Genomic DNA, 20,948 nt, shown 5'->3' on the forward strand with positions numbered 1-20,948 from the left:
GCCCGCCAGCAGGTCACACTGTGACCAGGGCATGGGCTGTAGGCCTGAGCCACCCCGCACGGTCCCTGAGTCACCCTGACATGGGGATGGAGAGCGGCCTTCCCCAGCTACAGGCTCACCCGGGGGGAGGGGGGAGTCAACCCCCCGGGACACAACCCCCCCACCCCCCGGGACACAACCCCCCCCCCCCCCGGGACCCCCCCCCCGGGACACAACCCCCCCCCCCCCCGGGACACAACCCCCCCACCCCCCGGGACACAACCCCCCCCCCCCCCCGGGGCCCCCCCCCGGGACACAACCCCCCCCCGGGACACAACCCCCCTCCCCCCCCCCCCCCGCTACACTCCCCCCCCCCCCCCCCCCGCTACACTCCCCCCCTACACTCCCCCCCCCCCCCCTACACTCCCCCCCCCCACACTCCCCCCCCCCCCCCCTACACTCCCCCCCCCCCCCCCGCTTCACTCCCCCCCCGCTTCACTCCCCCCCCCCGCTTCACTCCCCCCCCCCGCTTCACTCCCCCCCCCCCCCCCGCTTCACTCCCCCCCCCACACTCCCCCCCCCCCCCCTACACTCCCCCCCCCCCCCCCCGCTTCACTCCCCCCCCGCTCCACTCCCCCCCCGCTTCACTCCCCCACCCCGCTTCACTCCCCCCCCCCCCCCCACACTCCCCCCCCCCCCGCCGCTTCACTCCCCCCCCCCGCTTCACTCCCCCCCCCCCCGCTTCACTCCCCCCCCCCCCCGCTTCACTCCCCCCCCCCCCCGCTTCACACCCCCCCCCCCCCGCTTCACACCCCCCCCCCCCCCGCTTCACACCCCCCCCGCTTCACTCCCCCCCCGCTCCACTCCCCCCCGCTTCACTCCCCCACCCCGCTTCACTCCCCCACCCCGCTTCACTCCCCCCCCCCCCACACTCCCCCCCCCCCCCGCCGCTTCACTCCCCCCCCCGCTTCACTCCCCCCCCCCCCGCTTCACTCCCCCCCCCCCCCCCGCTTCACTCCCCCCCCCCCCTGCTTCACACCCCCCCCCCCCCGCTTCACACCCCCCCCCCCCCCCCGCTTCACACCCCCCCCGCTTCACTCCCCCCCCCCGCTTCACACCCCCCCCGCTTCACTCCCCCCCCCCGGCTTCACTCCCCCACCCCGCTTCACTCCCCCCCCCCCTACACTCCCCCCCCCCCCTACACTCCCCCCCCCCTACACTCCCCCCCCCCTACACTCCCCCCCCCCCCTACACTCCCCCCCCCCCTACACTCCCCCCCCCCCCCTACACTCCCCCCCCCCCCTACACTCCCCCCCCCCCACACTCTCCCCCCCCCCCCACTCTCCCCCCCCCCCCACACTCTCCCCCCCCCCACACTCTCCCCCCCCCCACACTCTCCCCCCCCCACACTCGCCCCCCCCCCCACACTCGCCCCCCCCCACACTCGCCCCCCCCCACACTCGCCCCCCCCCACACTCGCCCCCCCCCCACACTCGCCCCCCCCCCCACACTCTCCCCCCCCTACACTCCCCCCCGCTACACTCCCCCCCCCCCCCCCTCCGCTACACTCCCCCCCCGCTTCACTCCCCCCCCCGCTTCACTCCCCCCCCCCCCGCTTCACTCCCCCCCCCCCCCCCGCTTCACTCCCCCCCCCCCGCTTCACTCCCCCCCCCCCCGCTTCACTCCCCCCCCGCTTCGCTTCCCCCCCCCCCGCTTCGCTCCCCCCCGCTTCGCTCCCCCCCCCCCCCGCTTCGCTCCCCCCCCCCCGCTTCGCTCCCCCCCCCCCCCCCGCTTCGCTCCCCCCCCCCCGCTTCGCTCCCCCCCCCCCCCGCTTCGCTCCCCCCCCGCTTCGCTCCCCCCCCCCCCGCTTCGCTCCCCCCCCCACCCGCTTCGCTCCCCCCCCACCCGCTTCGCTCCTCCCCCCGCCCACTACACTCCTCCCCCCGCCCACTACACTCCTCCACCTCCCCCCCGCTACACCCCTCCCCCCGCTACACCCCTCCCCCCCCGCTACACCCCTCCCCCCCGCTACACCCCTCCCCCCCCGCTACACCCCTCCCCCCCCGCTACACCCCTCCCCCCCGCTACACCCTCCCCCCCCGCTACACCCCTCCCCCCCCGCTACACCCCTCCCCCCCCGCTACACCCCTCCCCCCCCGCTACACCCCTCCCCCCCGCTACACCCCTCCCCCCCGCTACACCCCTCCCCCCCGCTACACCCCTCCCCCCCCGCTACACCCCTCCCCCCGCTACACCCCTCCCCCCCCGCTACACCCCTCCCCCCCCGCTACACCCCTCCCCCCCCGCTACACCCCTCCCCCCCCGCTACACCCCTCCCCCCCGCTACACCCCTCCCCCCCCGCTACACCCCTCCCCCCCCGCTACACCCCTCCCCCCCCGCTACACCCCTCCCCCCCCGCTACACCCCTCCCCCCCGCTACACCCCTCCCCCCCGCTACACCCCTCCCCCCCCGCTACACCCCTCCCCCCCCGCTACACCCCTCCCCTACACCCTCCCCCCGCTACACCCCTCCCCCCCCGCTACACCCCTCCCCCCGCTCCCCCCCGCTACACACCCCTCCCTCCCCCGCTACACCCCTCCCCCCCCGCTACACCCCTCCCCCCCGCTACACCCTCCCCCCCCCCCCCTCCCCCCGCTACACCCCCTCCCCCCCCGCTACACCCCTCCCCCCCCGCTACACCCCTCCCCCCCCGCTACACCCCCCTCCCCCCCCGCTACACCCCCTCCCCCCCCGCTACACCCCTCCCCCCCCGCTACACCCCTCCCCCCCCGCTACACCCCTCCCCCCCCGCTACACCCCTCCCCCCCCGCTACACCCCTCCCCCCCCGCTACACCCCTCCCCCCCCGCTACACCCCTCCCCCCCCGCTACACCCTCTCCCCCCCCGCTACACCCCTCCCCCCCCCGCTACACCCCTCCCCCCCCCCGCTACACCCCTCCCCCCCGCTACACCCCTCCCCCCCCGCTACACCCCTCCCCCCCCCGCTACACCCCTCCCCCCCCCGCTACACCCCTCCCCCCCCGCTACACCCCTCCCCCCCGCTACACCCTCCTCCCCCCCCCCCCGCTACACCCCTCCCCCCCCGCTACACCCCTCCCCCCCCGCTACACCCCTCCCCCCGCTACACCTCTCCCCCCCCGCTACACCTCTCCCCCCCCGCTACACCTCTCCCCCCCCCGCTACACCTCTCCCCCCCCGCTACACCTCTCCCCCCCCCGCTACACCTCTCCCCCCCCGCTACACTCTCCCCCCCCGCTACACCTCTCCCCCCCCGCTACACTCTCTCCCCCCCGCTACACTCTCTCCCCCCCCGCTACACTCTCTCCCCCCCGCTACACTCTCTCCCCCCCCGCTACACTCTCTCCCCCCGCTACACTCTCTCCCCCCCGCTACACTCTCTCCCCCCGCTACACTCTCTCCCCCCGCTACACTCTCTCCCCCCCGCTACACTCTCTCCCCCCCGCTACACTCTCTCCCCCCCGCTACACTCTCCCCCCCCCGCTACACTCTCCCCCCCCCCCGCTACACTCTCCCCCCCCCCGCTACACTCTCCCCCCCCGCTACACTCTTCCCCCCCCCGCTACACTCTTCCCCCCCCGCTACACTCTTCCCCCCCCCGCTACACTCTTCCCCCCCCCGCTACACTCTTCCCCCCCCCGCTACACTCCTCCCCCCCGCTACACTCCTCCCCCCCCCGCTACACTCCCCCCCCCCCCCCCGCTACACCTCTCCCCCCCCCCCGCTACACTCTCCCCCCCCCGCTACACTCTCCTCCCCCCCCCTACACTCTCCCCCCCCCCCCCCGCTACACACTCCCCCCCCCGCTACACACTCCCCCCCCCCCCCCCCCGCTACACACTCCCCCCCCCCCCCCGCTACACACTCCCCCCCCCCCCCGCTACACACTCCCCCCCGCTACACACTCCCCCCCCCCCGCTACACACTCCCCCCCGCTACAACACTCCCCCCCCCCCCCCGCTACACTCTCCCCCCCCCCCGCTACACTCTCTCCCCCCCCGCTACACTCTCTCCCCCCCGCTACACTCTCTCCCCCCCCCTACACTCTCCCCCCCCCCCCCCCGCTACACACTCCCCCCCCCGCTACACACTCCCCCCCCCCCCCGCTACACACTCCCCCCCCGCTACACACTCCCCCCCCCCGCTACACACTCCCCCCCCCGCTACACACTCCCCCCCCCCCCGCTACACTCTCCCCCCCCCCCGCTACACTCTCCCCCCCCCCCGCTACACTCTCCTCCCCCCCCCCCTAACACTCTCCCCCCCCCCCCGCTACACTCTCTCCCCCCCCCGCTACACTCTCCCCCCCCCCGCTACACTCTCCCACCCCCCCGCTACACTCTCCCCCCCCCGCTACACTCTTCCCCCCCCCGCTACACTCTCTCCCCCCCGCTACACTCTCTCCCCCCCGCTACACTCTCTCCCCCCCCGCTACACTCTCTCCCCCCCGCTACACTCTCTCCCCCCCCCCTACACTCTCCCCCCCCCCCCCGCTACACACTCCCCCCCCCGCTACACACTCCCCCCCCCCCCCCCGCTACACACTCCCCCCCCGCTACACACTCCCCCCCCCCCGCTACACACTCCCCCCCCGCTACACACTCCCCCCCCCCCCGCTACACTCTCCCCCCCCCCCCGCTACACTCTTCCCCCCCCCGCTACACTCTTCCCCCCCCCGCTACACTCCTCCCCCCCCGCTACACTCCTCCCCCCCCCGCTACACTCCCCCCCCCCCCCCCCGCTACACTCTCCCCCCCCCCCGCTACACTCTCCCCCCCCCGCTACACTCTCCTCCCCCCCCCTACACTCTTCCCCCCCCCCCCCGCTACACACTCCCCCCCCCGCTACACACTCCCCCCCCCCCCCCCGCTACACACTCCCCCCCCGCTACACACTCCCCCCCCCCGCTACACTCTCCCCCCCCGCTACACTCCCCCCCGCTACACTGTTTCCCCCCCCCGCTACACTCTTCTCCCCCCCCGCTACACTCTCCCCCCCCCGCTACACTCTTCCCCCCCCCCCGCTACACTCTTCTCCCCCCCCCGCTACACTCTTCTCCCCCCCCCGCTACACTCTTTCCCCCCCCCCCCTACTCTGCTACACTCTCTCTTTCCCCCCCCCCCCCCCGCTACACTCCCCCACCCCCCCCGATAAAATCCCCGCCCCCGGTACACCACCCCCCCCCTCCCCCCTCCCCCCTCCCCCCCACTATACCCCTCTGTTTTCCACCCCCCCTGCTGCGCCCCACTCCTACCCCCCCATCTCCAGACCCTTCCCTCTCTCCACCCCAACTCCGCTCCCCTGCCCCCTGTAACCTCCCTCCCCATCCTCCTCCCACCCCTTCTATCCCCTTTCCCTTCCCCACCTTTTTCTCTCCCCCACCCCACACCCTTATATTTCCAAACCAGTCCAAAGGATTAGATGTCACTTCACTCTGCTCTATTGTTCAGTTCCTTTACTGGATCCACCTCCTTGAAGATTAACACTATCCTCTGTTTTCAATCCAGGCTGTGGCATCAACTCACAGTGGAACTTCTGGAGTTCACACTAATTCCATGTTTCCCATCTGGGGATAACCTGTTGCAGGTAGGATTATCTGTACCTCAGGCTATAAAGCATTTAACTTTACGCATTCATTTGTTTTAGCCTGATGTTTCCTCCACATTGTTATCGTGAAGTTCCGGAATGTGTGCAGCACAGTTTAAGGACTTCAGCATGAAGTCTGAAGTGGACTGACACATTTGGATCTACATTTACAAAGCATAAGACTGTTACAATGGATCGCCATAATCACTCAATGTTACAGACTGAGGAAATCTGGAGTTGAAAATAGCTCTGGTAGCATTCTGTGCAGAGATGTTGGTAAAAATTCTAGGTCATCAGTTGAAAGATTCTTGATTTGAAATGATTTTCTGTCTCCACAATTCTGTCGAAGCTGCTCAGCAATTTACCCTCCCAAAGTTAGCCAGTGTCACTTTATATCTTGCTCTGCTGTGCCTTGCTTTGAAATCTTTTAATCCTTTCTGCTGCTATTCATATGTTCTGATCCCTGAAACCCTAAACATAAAATTCTCATCCTAGTGTATGAACCCTTTCATGGCTTTGCCTCTTTGTGACTTTCCCAGTCTGACGAGCTTGGCAGGCTTGGGTGAAATGTTGAGAAATTGCAAGAAGACTTATTTTAACAGATGTATTAAGGCTGTAGTGCTATGCTTGGAAGGTTTTCTCCCCTTCCTACTGTAGAAAGTGATTTCAAACAGAATATCTTGAGTTCTCCCACCCACAGGCCCGTCTATTGAAACAAACTGATTTGTATGTTTGGTGATATTTCCACTGCAAGTTATATAGACAGTATAAACCAAGTGGTCCAATATGTATATCTGCAATATCAGTTTGAATGTGGTGATGATTAAAATAGATGGTTTCCTTTGTTCTTAAATCTAGCATTTCTTGGATTTATTTTGTTTGATACATACTTGATCAAATGATTGCCTGGTCACATCATTTATACAGCTTGGATAAACTTCCCACATAATCCCCAAGTAGAAACGTACAGCACAGAAACAGACCCCTCAGTGCGACACTCACATGCTGACCAGATATCGTAAATTAATCCATTCCCATTTGCCAGCATTTGGCCCATATCTCTTTAAACCCTTTCTATTCATATACCCATCTAGACGCCTTTTAAATGTTGTAATTGTATCAGCCTCCACCACTTCCTCTGGCAGCTCATTCCACGCATGTGCGATCCTCTGCTTGAAAACATTGCCTCTTAGGCTCCTTTTAAATCTTTACCCTCTCACCTCAACCGAATCCCTCTAGTTCTGGACTCCCCCAATCTCAGGGAAAAAGATCTTGTCTATTTACCCTATCCATGCCCCTCATGATTTTATAAACCTCTATAAGGTCACCCCACAGCCTCCGACGCTCCAAGGAAAACAGCCCCAGCCTATTCGGCCTCTCCCCATAGCTCAAACCTTTCAACCCTGGCAGCATCCTCATAAATCTTTTGGAATCCTTTCAAAGTTTCACAACATCTTTCATATAGGAGGATGACCCTTCAGTTTGCATGCCAACCATATGGTCTATTATCCTATATAAGTCCACTCCCATTTGCCAGCATTTGGCACACATCCCTCTAAACCCTTTCTATTCATAAACCCATTCAAATGCCTTTTAAATGTTTGTAATTGTACCAGCCTCCTCCACTTCCTTGGCAGTTCATTCTACGCATGCACCACTTTCTGTGGAAAAGTTGCCCCTTGGGTCCTCAAATCTTTCCCCTCTCACCTTGAACCTATGCCTTCCAGATTTGGATTCCCCTCACCTGGGAAAAAAAAACTTGTCTATTTGCCCTATTCATGCCCCTCATCATTTTATAAATCTCTATAAGGTCCCCAGCCTATTCAGCCTCTTCCAACCCTGGCAACATCCTCCTAAAGCTTTTCTGAACCCTTAAGCTTCACAACAACTTTCCTGTAGCAGGGAGGTCACAGTTGAAGGCAGTCTTCCAAAAGTGGCCTAACCAATGTCCTGTTCAGTCATAACATGAGGCTTCATAAGAAAGCTACTGGGTCCACTGGCAATGATGGACTGATGAGTGGAGCAGAACCAGCAATTAAGGCTCCGGCCTCAACTTTGTTTCTTTCACATGATTGTGTTTAATTCAAATGGTTTCATACCCTGCTGCAGTACTGACATTCTAGGTCATGATTTGGAGATGCCAGTGTTGGACTAGGGTGTACAAAGTTAAAAATCACACAACACCAGGTTATAATCCAACAGGTTTAATTGGAAGCACTAGCTTTCAGAGCCCGCCCCTTCATCAGGTGGTTGTGTAGGACACAATTGTAAGACACAGAATTTATAGCAATAGTTTACAGTGTGATGTAACTGAAATTATACATTGAAAAATACCTTGATTGTCTGTTGAGTCTTTCATCTGTTCGAATACCATGATAGTTTCACTTCTTTTATGTGTAAATCACAAAACCTTTTTAAGTTACATTCTCAGGTTAACTGTAACAATTAGTGTTAGTTAGACAATATGTTGAAGGTGTTAGCCCCCTGTGTTCCCTGTCTGTGCCATAATGTTTAGACTGATTCTAATCCAAAAAGTGAGTTAACAGAGTCTTACATGGATTCATGCAGGTTTTGAGCAAAGTACAACGTAACCCTGAAAGTACAAATTCACCCCACAAACGTATATGTGTATGTGTGCATATGGGTCTTTTTGTGTGTGTGTCTGTCTCTGCCTGGGTTGGGGGGGTTGAGTGTGAGAGAGAGTGTGTATATGTGTATGTGAGTGTAGAGTGTGTTAAGTCTGTGAGGGGACATGTGTGGGAGTGAGAGAGATTCTAGGTGATTGTGACAAGCCATCCTCCCTGTTCCTTCTTTATTTATCTGAAGCTTTTGACTGGTTGACCACATCATTCAGTGAATTACTTGTAGTGGTTTCCTTTTCTGCATCCACACCATTCACTTTGATATCCGGAGATCTATCTTTCCGCACCTTTTGTTTCGCATCCATATGTAATCCTTCAGCAATATCATCCAAAAACATACGGTCATAAAGTCATATAGTAGAGAACCAGACCCTTTGGTCAAACCAATCCATGCAAACCATGATCCCAAACTAGCTGGTTTAGAAACCGTTTCTACCCAACTGTTGTTAGAATACAAACTGGACTCTCAAACTCTTAACATTCGCATGTTTTTGTTTTTGTTTTTTTGCCACTGTTTATCTATAATTGACCTATCTATGCTACTTAACTCTGTGATCTGCCTGTATGCTCGCAAGACAAAGCTTTTCACTGTGCCTCAGTACATGTGACAATAAATTCAATTCAATTCAACTAAACTCGGCCCACCTTCTAGCCTATATCCCTCACTACTTTCCCATTCATGTACTTATCCAAATGTCTTTTATAATTGTAACCGCATCCTCCTCCACTTTTGGAAGGTCATTCCATGCACAAACCAACGTCTGTGTTTTAAAAACAAAAATCTGTCCCTCATGTCTTTTTTTGAAAACCTCTCCCATTTCACCTTAAAAATGTGCCCCCTTGTCTTGAAACCCCCCCCCCATCCCGAATCCTAGGAAAAAGACAACTACCACTAACTCTATCTATACCCTTCATTATGTTCTATAAGGTCTCATCCTCCTACACTCCAATGGAAAAAGTCCCAGTCTTTCTTTCTAACTCAAACCTTCCATACCCAGCATCATCCTGGCAAATCTTTTCTGAATCCTCTACAGCTTATTGGTATCCTTCCTATAACTGGATATCCAGAACTGGATGCAGCATTCTGGATGGCAGGTTTCATATATATGAATGCATGACTCGACCTCACTCTGCCTCTGCTTGTCTGACATTTGGTATGGATAATATATTTCCTCCTAGCTAAATGTCAAGAAGATGTTTTAAAATTCTTTTTCAGGTTGGAGAAATGTAATCAGTGGCATGCAATAAAGATTAGTCTGAAGACCTCAATTATATACCACTTACATTAGTGACTTGGAGGAAGGGGAAAAATTTAAGGTATCAAAATTTGTTCACAATACAAAAGTAGTTGGGAGGATGTGACCATGTTGTGATGAGACCATAAGGAATTTCAATAGATTGAGTGAATGAACAAGGAATTGGCAGATAGAGTTTAATGCTGGAAAGTAAGGTAATGCACTTTAGTAGGAAGAATCAAAAGGTAGACTATTATTTAAATGGAGAAAACTCCAAAGAGTGCAGAGGGATCTGGGTGTTCTTGTGCACAAAAAGCACAAAGTTAACATGCAGGTGCAGCAAGTAATTAAGGCAAATGAAATGTTGACCTTTATTGCCACAGGGTTGGAGTTTAAAAAGGTGAAGTCTTGTTCTGACTGTACAGGATATTGCTGAGGCACCATTTGCAGTACTGTGTACAGGTTTATCCCCACATTTTTAAAAAACAGATACACTGGCATTGGAGGCTGTTCAAGAGATTCACCATGCTGATTCATGGAATGAAGAATTGAATTATCAAGAATAGCTAAATAGATTAAACTCGTATTTATTACAGTTTAGAAGAATGATGGATGTTGAAATGTGCAAACTTCTGAGGGGACTTGACAGGGTTAATGTTGAGAAGATGGGGGAATGTTGCATTAAAGGATATGGTTACAATATAAGGGATCACTCATTTAAAAGAGATAAGAAGGAATTTATTCTCCAAGAAAGTATTGTATGGCTGGAATTCTCTATCCTAGAGAGTTGTGGAAGCAAAATCAATCTAAGTATTTAAACAGGAGGTCATTGGACTTTTGAAAGATCAAGGAGTTGGTGGGTATGCTGAGCTGGCACAAAAGAAGAGTTGAGGCCTGGGACAGGCCAGCCATGATCTTGTTGAAGGGCAGGGTAGGCTTGAGAGACTAAATGGCATATTTCTGCTCACATTCTTTTGTTATGTTCTAAGCTTGCCTGCAAAGCAGTAATGTGCGTCTATACTGGAAATGTATCTTCAGACATAACACTGTCTTTTTAATTTTTTTTACAGTTATATGAACACTTCATAAGTGACTTTGAACACAGGTAAGCATTTGACAGAATGACTGTTGCCGACCTGGGACATAGTTACAGTTAAGTCAGATTTAGCGAGCTCTAGAACAAAGTATCTGTTTTTCTAAATGAGCTGAGTTTGGAGTCTGCACTCCTGACTAGAAGCATGGAACCATGGTGACTGGAAAGTGTTAAGTGGTGTGGTACATGTTAAACTAGTGTCCACAAACTAGTCTTTGGTATTTTCCTCAGTTTAAGATCTAATTGGAGCAGAATAATCTTTGGAATCAGTGATAAAAGTGCACTAAGGGCAGTATGAATGTGACAAATATAATGACATTTTTAACACACACAAAATTTAAAATAAAGTGCTGAAAGTACTTGGGGAGACATTGGAAAAGACCTTGGAGTGCAGGTTCATAATTCCTTGAAAGTGGAATCGCAGGTAGATAGGATAGTGAAGAAGCCGTTTTGTTTGCCTGCTTTTATTGGTCAGAGCATTAAGTAAAGGAGTTGGGACGTCATGTTGTGGCTGTACAGGACATTGGTTTGGCCACTTTTGGGGTATTGCATGCAATTCTGGTCTCCCTCCTATCGGAAGGATGTTGTGAAACTTGAAAGGATGTTGCTAGGGTTTGAAGGTTTGAACAATAGGGAGAGGCTGAATAGTCTGGGGCTGTTTTGCTGTTTTCCCTGGAGTGTCGGAGACAGAAGGGTGACTCTACATAGCTTTATAAAATCATGAGGGGCATGGATAGAGTAAATAGACAAGGACTTTTCCCTGGTGTGAGGGAGTCTAGAACTAGAGGGAATCAGGTTTAGGATGAGAGTGGAAAGATTTAAAAGGGGCCTAAGAGGCAATTTTTTCAAGCAGAAGCTAGTGCTGTGTGGTATGAGCTGCCAGAGGAAGTGGTGGAGGCTGATACAATTACAGCATTTAAAAGGCATCTGGATGGACTTAGAGGGATATGGGCCAAATGCTGGCGAATTGGAGTGGATTTATATAGGACAACCAGATGGCTGGCATGCAAAGGTTGGACAGAACAGTCGGTTTCCATGTTGTAATTCTCTGTCTCTGAGAGGAAGATGAGTTAATGTTTTGGATACATTCTCCATTTGTAAGGTGCAATTCTGTGATTAATGTTTCCTCACAGAATAAATCCATTGTCGCTGGTGGAAATCATCCTCCGTGTGGTTCGACAGATGAGTGGTATGTTCCTTAACTCGATCTGGTGTATCTGTTTGTCCTGATGGTCTGTATTGTACCTTGTCAAGCGCTCATTTCTGTGGTGTGTCCTCTATTTTCAACATGCGTAATCACAAAGTAAATGTCTACACCCCACACACTTAATGACAATGTCAATGCATCGACTTCATGCATCTGCACTGCACTGGACCTGGAGATGGTATACCTCTTGTTGCTGCCTCTCCCTTGACCCTTCATTCTCTACTTTTTTTGTACCCTATTCCCTTCAGCACCAACTCTCTGTCCCATTCTCCACTGCCCTTGCTGTCTTACTTGCCCTGTGGTGGAAAACCGTGGACTTTGAATGCCGTATCAGTGACTTAGTAATTGAAATCAGATCACACAGGATATTTTTGATCAAAAAATAAACTTTTGTGTGTGCTGATTGCTCTCTGTCACCACCACCTTGGTTGTAATGACCTTGTGGCATTATCGCTAAGACTTAGGTAATGTTCTGGGGACCTGGGTTTGAATCCCACATAGCAGATGATAGAATTTGAATTCAGTAAAAATCTGGAATTAAGAGTCCAATGATGACCATGAACTCATTGTTGATTGTCAAAAGTACCCATCTGGTTCACTAATGCCCTCTTAACAGGGTCTAGTCTACATCTGTACCAGAATCCACAACCATGTGGTTGACTCTTAAACTATTAGAGATAAGCTATAAATGTTAGTCTAGCCAGCGATACTCTCATTCTGTGAATGAATTTTTAAAAAGTCATCTTTTTAACAGGCTGAGAGGCACTAGCTTAAGCAAGAATAATAAGCCTTTGTGTTCCTGTTTGATTTCAAAGGCTTTTGAGTGCCTTGTAATACAGCAGTTGGATGTTATCACTATGTTATGATGTGTTTGCTTAAAAACTCAGAAGTATTGCACACGGAATGAGTGTCTATAAAACGTGACAGAATTCTGCATTACCATGATATTGTCTGGGTGTAGAGCATGTAAGTTCACTGTTAGAAGCAAGCTCCTTGAATTGAAAATTCCTGCCCTATATGGGGAACTGTTCAATACATAGCAACTGGCCATTTTGAACTTTGCAGGAGGAGCCATGTTAGTGTGAGGGAATGGATCCCATTCAAGGCAGCCATTGTTAGGATTCAGTATTCTCAAGTCTCATGCAGTATAAAGCTTCCCTCTGCTCTGTTAATAACAAGCTTCAGCCATTCACTCTGTGTGCTGCCACTGTAATCTGCTATTTAGCTGCCTTTCAGATCAGCCATCCTCTTTTTGAGATAGTGAATGAATCCCAAATTGGAGAGAGGGTTTGCTATATGGTTTGAGAAGTTGGGGTTATTTTCTTTGGAGCAGTGAAGCTTGAGAAGGTCTGATGGAAGGAATATGGAGAGCAGGTAGGAAAGTGATGTTTAAATTCAAGGAACAGCCATTAATGTATTAAATGTAAGAGCAGGTTCAGTGGTCTACTCCTGCTTCTGTGGTACAACTATGTATTACTTTGGTTAGGCAGCATTTAGAATGTTGCGTCCCGTTCTGGAATCCACATTATAGGAGGGATGTGTTAGCACTGGAGAGTATTTTATCAGCATGCTGCCTGGTCTGGAGAATTCAGTTATGAAGAGAGATTGGACAGATTGGGATTGTTTTCTTTTGAGCAAAGGAGATTGGGAGATGGGGGGGGGCCATCATGATAGAAAATAGTTGGCAGGTTTAGATAGAGGATCTGGATCGGCACAGGCTTGGAGGGCCGAAGGGCCTGTTCCTGTCCTGTAATTTTCTTTGATTTAAGATGTATAAAATTATGAGGGACATAAATTGAGTAGGTAGGAAGAAACTTTTTCCCTTTGGTGAGATCAGTGATCAGGACGTAGATTTAAGGTGAAGGGCAGAAGGATTGCAGGAGATGAGGAAAATCTTGCTGTGCACGAGTGGTTTTGGTGTTTCCTATATTACAATAGCACAACAAGCTCCCACAAGTAGCATTGTGAAATTGCCCAGAGAATCTGTTTGCGAATTAAAGGATAATAATGAGCCAGGTAGAATACTCCTGCTCCACAATATCGTGCTACAAGATCATTCTTGTCCCTTTAAAAGGGCAGATGAATTCTCCATTTACGCTTTCATTTTCATTTGAAAGATGGCACCTGAATGTTACCGAATTCTTTCAGCACTACACTGGAGTGTCAGTCAAAAGCATGTAGTCAACGTCTGGAGTGGGGCTGAAATCGATGATTGTCTGAACCACACATGAAATGTTCATAGACGCTTGCCTGACCCTCTTGTTTTGAGAGAGGACTTGATTAAGCTTGATTCCCAATTGAAAAGCCGCCTTACACTTTTTCTGTCTTGTTAATTACTCCCCCTTCTGAAGGTTGCCAGCAACTGCAGAGCTCTGCAGCAGCGAAACCTAGCATTCTCCAGGTATGATTGGTTCCAAGGTTATCGTGGAGTAGCAGGACCCAAATTATCTGTCAAATGTAGATAGTGTCATTGTCATTATGTAAAATAGTCTTTCTGGTGCTTGTCTCAGTTGAGGAATAAATACATGTGTAAAATGTCATCGCTGTGGAGTGAGAGTTAAATAGTGGAAGCTCAAAGAAAGCGGTTTTGATTTTGAATGGAAACTGGAGATTTGCACTTTATTTTTGTATTTTTTTTCTCAGATGCACAAATGGCTTTAAGTCTACTTGAAAAGACATGGGAGAAGGTAAGGTGAAATAAGCAGTCTTAAATTGTTTTAGCACTTTCATTGTACTTGCATTTCGCGGAAGGGAAGAAGGCTGTTGATGAACAACAAGACAAGATGTCGGTAACTGGGCAAAGTTAGAAATGTAATAGATTTTAAGCAGATGAATCAACATGAAGCTCTGCACTAGGATGGAAGACAGGAGAGACCAAATGGCAAAAGACTTGGTGTAGAGCCAAAGGAAAAGGTAATGGGACAAATAAACCAATGGATTGTTATATTTGGGTACAGTTCCACCGAAACAGGGACTGGATCAGGATAGGATATAGTTCCAAAGAGATTCTGGATTGGTTATGCATTGATGGGACCTGGGAATGTATCAGGCTTGGATATGATTCTGTAGAGACTGACTGTGTTACTTTTGAATGTGGTTCCACAAGGATAACACAATTGTTAAGAAATCCATTGGGCAGGGAGAAGGCAGGCAGATTAAATTAGGAAATGGATAACTAGGCAAATGAAGGTGATAATAAAAGGGTAGCATCTGTTCAGGATTTCAAGCAAGGGTTGTACAGGAGGAGGACAGATCTCTTGGATACATTCCACAGCTCAAACTGGAAGCTGAGATGTAATGGAGAGTGTACAAACCTCAAGCATATAACTAAACCTTGGGTGACAGAAATAATACCCATGATCTTCCTGTGGAAGCTTGGGGAAAAAAAAACTTTATTGATAAAGATGCAGAGCATGCCCATATATCAAGTTGATTTAATAGTAGAAAACAGACCTCGAGTAAAACAGCCTTGGAGAGATCCAAAAGATACCCAGATACTGATTACAACCTTTTGTCTTTAATCTGACAGGTGAAGGGTAATGATGAAGCTATGATTCTCTGTAGAACTGCCATTGCTGCTATTAAAATCAAAATTGGGGACCTTCAGGAAACTAAGGTAATAAAAGACAAGAATTCCACAACGGGTGTACAGAGAGAGGCCGCGGTAGTCTTATGAGAAAAGTAAGTTGAACAAGATGACCTAAGGAGTATCTAATGAAAACACTGGTTATGAATGGAAGAGCACAACCAAGAGTGACACAAATGAAGGGATTTATTTGCTTTTATTTTGGAAAGTCTTTCAAGAATGTGATGAGTTTTAAGACTTGTTGAACGCGTATTTTTTTTAGACACCTAAACCAAAAGCTATCACTGTGTGCTTTGACTACCATTGCATTCCTCAAAAAGAAAAACAGCCGCAACAGAAAGACTCAACAACTCTACTTGGTGGTGAAAAGGCCTGCAATTGTGTCACATCGAAGGCAAATCAAATACAGTTTAAATTAAATTCCAATTATTGTCAAGCTTAGCATTTTTAAAGTAGCTTCTGATTCAAGATTTCCCTGTTGCAACCAAGATGATCAAACAATTAGATTTGCTTCAAATATGCCAATTTCTACTTCAAATCATTAACCATTTCAGGAAATTTATAATGACAAATTTTATTGTGTTGGAACTTTGTGGTTGGAACTGAAGACTTCGACACAACTTAACGTAACCAGAATTGAACTACAGTCACAATAAGAAGTCAAGTTTTAATTCCCCTTAATTTCAATTTAATTCAGACTAATTGTTAATAAGAAGACACAATAGAATAGCACAGCTTGCTGAAAGAAAACTAAATTATCATTTTTTCCTGTTCGTTCTTAGGCACTTGTTCAAATGATTGTTATAAAACTGAAGCAAAAGTAAGTTTTCTCAGTTAACCCTTCAATTTTCTTGCACCAAAATGTGAGAACAAGAGCTTCCTAATGTTTGTGGACTATAAGCTCGTACCAGAGCTTGAGACAGCACTGCAATCTCGCTATCTAACATTAGAAATGAGGACCAAAAAGATGTTATTCTATTTTTGATTACTTCATTCTTCTTGATCCAGTTTTTAATTTTAGATATTTGCTGCTTAACCTGTATTGACAAAATGTGTTCATGTATTTTCAGCTTAATCTGCATAAAATAGTTGCAGCTTTTTTAACCACTAGTTTCTAGTTTGCGTTTCGCGAAAACGTGGAAGCAAGTTGAAGCCAACCCTTTGTGAAGTGATGGATTTCACAATTGCAATTATTGATTTTAAAGTAAATCCACACCAAAATCTTAACCTGGAATTGGGATGTAAATCAAGAATTGAAATAAATATACTTGACAATCACATTCAAATTGCATAATCTTGAGCAATTTATATTCCCAGGTATAGATCCCTCAGAAAAAATTGTAGTTTATCTTCACACTGAAAAAAATGAACGGTTGTTTGTCATTTATATAAATGATTTGGATGAGAATGTAGGAGGCATGGTAGTAAGTTTGCAGATGTAACCAAAATTAGTGGTGTAGTGCACAGTAATGGAGGTTATCTAAGAGTGAAAATAGATCTTGATCAATTGGGCCAATGGACTTGAGGACTGGCAGATGGATTTTAATTTGGATAAATGCAAGGTTTTGCATTTTGATAAAACAAACAAGGGCAGGGCTTAAACAGTTAATGATAGGGCCCTGGATAGTGTTGTCAAAAGGAGAGACCTAGAAATTCGGGTACATAGTTCTTCAAGAGTTGTGCCATAAAGTGGTTAAGAAGGCATTTGGCACACTTGCCTTCATTGTGCAGACCCATTGAGTATTGGAGTTGGGACATCATGTTGAGGTTGTATGATGTTGGTGAGGCCACTTTTGGATAACTGTGAACAGTTCTAATCACCCTGCTATAGGAAGGATATTATTACATTGGAGAGTGTTCAGAAAAGATTTACTATGATGCTGACACTGCAGGCTTTGAGTTATAAGGAGAAGCTGGATAGGCTGGGACATTTTTCGTTGGAGCTTAGGAAGTCAAGGGGTGACCTTGTAGAGGTTTATAAAATCATGAGGGGTATAGGTAAGGTAAATAGCAAGGGTCTTTTCCCAGGGAAGGGAGTTCAAAAGTAGGTATATTTTAAAGGTGAAAGGAAAAAGATTTAACATGGACTTGAGAGGCAACATTTTCCACAAAGAGCGTGGTTTGTGTGTGGAATGAATTGCCAGAGGAAGTGGTGGATGTCGATACAGTGACAACATTTAAGACATTTGGACAGGTACAGGATTAGGCAAAGTTGAGAGCAATATGGGCCAAACGCAGACAAGTGGCACGAGTTTAGATTGAGAAACCTGGTCAGCATGGACATGTTGGACTGAAGGGTGTATCTGTGCTGTATGACTTTATGACCTTAAACAAAACATGTCTGCTTGTATACTTCCAACGTCCAAGACAAATGCACAAAGGGTTTGAACAGCCATTGTACTTTTCTTTTGAAAGAGAGACTTTCATATGAGAAATATTGTGTCTTCTCATAGACTTATGACGCAGAGATTTCCACAAATTCTCTCAAACTTCCATACAAACTTTGTTTCTTGGTTTTCAACATTTGAAGTTATTTCATCTGCTTATTGTAATTGTTACAGCTGCATTGTATGCTCCTGATCTCGCTCCTTCTTGTTTCCTTTCTCTCCCCGTCCTACCTGCTCTCTGTTATAGTTCAGATCCCAGCATTGTCACTTAGTGTGATTTTTTTTTTCACCCTCGTCAATTTTAAACTGCTGTTGGTATGGCGTCACACCACTTTTGTCATTCCTAGATGGCATGTAGGACATACAAACAAGGAACAAGTGTAGGCCACTTTGTCCTTCGATCCTGGTCCACAAGTTAATGTGATCTTGGATCTGATTTTAATCTCAACTCAACATTCCTGCATATCCCTGATAATCTTTCATCCCCTTGGTAATCAAGAATCTATCTACCTCAGCCTTAAAAATATTGAAAAGTTTTGCATCTACTGCCTTTTGAGAAAGAGAGTTCCTCAGACTCTCAAGCCTCGGAGGAAGAAAAATGTTTCCTCATCTCTTTTGAATGGGCGCCTGATCATTTTTTAACTGTGACCCTAGTTTTAGAATTCTCTGTTACTGATTCCACAGGTTCGATTTCTGTAGGACTTGCACTTTGTTAACTCCTTTTTTTAAATATCAAAAGAAGAAACTTTTTTTTTATATTTTGGCGAGCATTCTCTTGTATTTTGTGGCATCCTTGAGATCCTACTCCTGCAGTTTCAGCATCAAACCTGTACTATAATTCTGAATCAGTTGTTAATTGATTATTTTATACTATTCATTTATTTTTATTGGTTTTTATGTATTATGTTAACGTTACCTCCAGCATGTGTAAGATGTTAAAACTTGGACAGAATAAGCATTGACCAATTAACAGATGCTTACTCCTGATAAACAAGTGTCTGTGCCAGATGTTTGAGCTTCCTGCTTTCAAATTCTCCCTTTTATAAAACCAACCCATAAACTTACAAACTTTCTATAATCTGACTCTTGTTTTTCTTTTCAACAAAAGCTGCCTGCAGACACTCTTCCCAGTCTGTCGAGGAGCAGGGAGGCCCTCTCTACCTCTGACCCCTTTCACCTGTGTTGCCCCAGGCTGTCTTTTCACATCGTCTTTCTCCCCTCTCCACCCACCCCCAAAACTCTGGTTTCTCTCTTATGTCCCAATGCAGTGTCCCCCAGGTCGTGATCTAACTCTTCCTCCTCCTTCCCGTTCTCCCTTCTTCCCATCTCTCCCACACTGTCCTGATCTCCTCTTCCTCCCCACTCCCAGGCTGTGTCCCCTGCAAATCTGCTCATGCTGTTTAAAGTTTCGACTGATGCTAGCGTCAGTAAACACAGTTTTCTCTGTACCATAATTAGTTACCAACTCTTCCATATTATCTCCACTTTGGTGAGATCTCACTCATGTCATTTAAGTTGCCGCAACTGTAAGGTTTCAGTCCTGTGCTTGTAGGTTTAAGATTCTCTTATTCTGAGATTTATGAGAAATCATAATAACATGAGCCCTGCTTTTAAAAAAACTTATTTAAAAACTTCAAAACCACAACTGGGGCAGCACACTAATCTACGAGAGATTATGGGGACACCATATATGAATCTGCGTAGATTATATCTTTACAGTGACCTACCAAGTTGCATTATTTGCACCTAAGAACAGATTGTGCTTTTCACAGCCTCCCATGCTCCAGTGAAATAAGTCCCAGCCTATCCAGCCTCTCTTTACAACTCAAACCCTCATTCCCAGCCACATTCTCGTGAACATTTCCTGAATCCTTGCAGACTGATGCCACCCCCAGAGGGCCACAGCCTGATGAGGAATGTGCAGGGAAATTCAAGCTCTCCGACACCAGATGGTTCTGGGGTCTGCGCTTAGGGGGACAAGAGGGACATAGAGGACGGATCCCCTGTGACACCCACCCCAGCCTCAATCTCACCAGCCAAGGCAGGTGTGATTGATTATCAAACAACCTGTATTGACAGGATCCTGATAGAATATAATAGTTCATAATACAAATCATTCAATATCATTTTGAGTTTTTTAGCTGATACAGTGGTATGAAAGAGCTTGTTATTAAGTTAAATTCCATCCTCACTGACTTGCGACACCCTCTGCATGTGCAGCGTGCTTAGAGTTGCTGTTCTCATCTCTTTCTATGCACCATGGTCACTTAATTGGAATATCATCCTTAGTATTCAAGCCTACTCTGAGCTTCGTTGCTGTTTGTATTTGCTTGTGACAAGTTATTTTTGTGACTAACTTTCATGTTCTAACAAGCATCTCAATTATGCACGGTTAACTGCAAGGCCTCCTGTTGATTTGATTGTTTGTTGTCTATAGTTGTTAATGGTCCACTGGGATCTTTATCTCTAAGGCAGCTTGCAAAGTTTAATGACTTTTACCTTTTATAAAGTGCCAGTCAAATTTTGAATTTCATCATGATTAGATTAGATCAGATTACTTACAGCGTGGAAACAGGTCCTTTGGCCCAACAAGTCCTCACCGACCCTCCGAAGAACAACCCACCCATACCCATTCCCCTACATTTACCCCTTCACCTAACATTATGGGCAATTTAGTATGGCCAATTCACCTAACCTGCGCATCTTTGGAATGTGGGAGGAAACCGGAGCACCTGGAGGAAACCCACGCAGACACAGGAGAATGTGGAAACTCCACATAGCTAGTTGCGTGAGGTGGAAATTGAATCTAGGTCTCTGCTGCTGTGAGGCAGCAGTGCTAACCACTGCCACTGTGCCGGCCCATGTAGCAAACTAATTAATGATGTTATGGTAAAGGATCCTTTAGGCAAGTGTGATCATCACATGATAGAATTACACATTCATTGTGAGGGTCAGAAACGTGGGTCTAAAATTAACAACTTAAATAAGCAAATGTTGCTTGAACTGGCACTCTTGATAAACGAGCAAAAATTATATACCGCAAATACTGTGAAGTTTACAGTATTGTACTGTTATTACTTCAAGTTCATTTATGTTAACGTACAAACACTTGCTCTTAAATCGAATGGCAACATGAAATATCAGTTGTTTCAATTTTGAGTCAATTTCTCCTCAAATACTGCGATGCCCAAG

At 49.3% G+C, this 20,948-nt stretch overlaps 1 protein-coding gene across 1 annotated transcript in view; it reads left to right on the forward strand.

Annotated features, from left to right (window-relative positions):
- Window positions 1–20,948, forward strand: part of LOC122563332 (26S proteasome non-ATPase regulatory subunit 13-like) — a 52,213-nt gene that overhangs the window by 4,974 nt on the left and 26,291 nt on the right. The window contains exons 2-6 of the mRNA XM_043717071.2: window positions 5,528–5,606; window positions 10,554–10,588; window positions 11,710–11,765; window positions 14,427–14,470; window positions 15,313–15,399. Of these exons, the coding sequence (XP_043573006.2) occupies window positions 5,528–5,606; window positions 10,554–10,588; window positions 11,710–11,765; window positions 14,427–14,470; window positions 15,313–15,399 (301 nt within the window). The remainder of the gene's footprint in view (window positions 1–5,527; window positions 5,607–10,553; window positions 10,589–11,709; window positions 11,766–14,426; window positions 14,471–15,312; window positions 15,400–20,948) is intronic.

This window comes from Chiloscyllium plagiosum, unplaced genomic scaffold (assembly GCF_037043375.1).
Source record: "Chiloscyllium plagiosum isolate Xiang-an unplaced genomic scaffold, Cpla_swu_hap1 HiC_scaffold_26, whole genome shotgun sequence".
NCBI classification, from domain to species: domain Eukaryota; kingdom Metazoa; phylum Chordata; class Chondrichthyes; order Orectolobiformes; family Hemiscylliidae; genus Chiloscyllium; species Chiloscyllium plagiosum.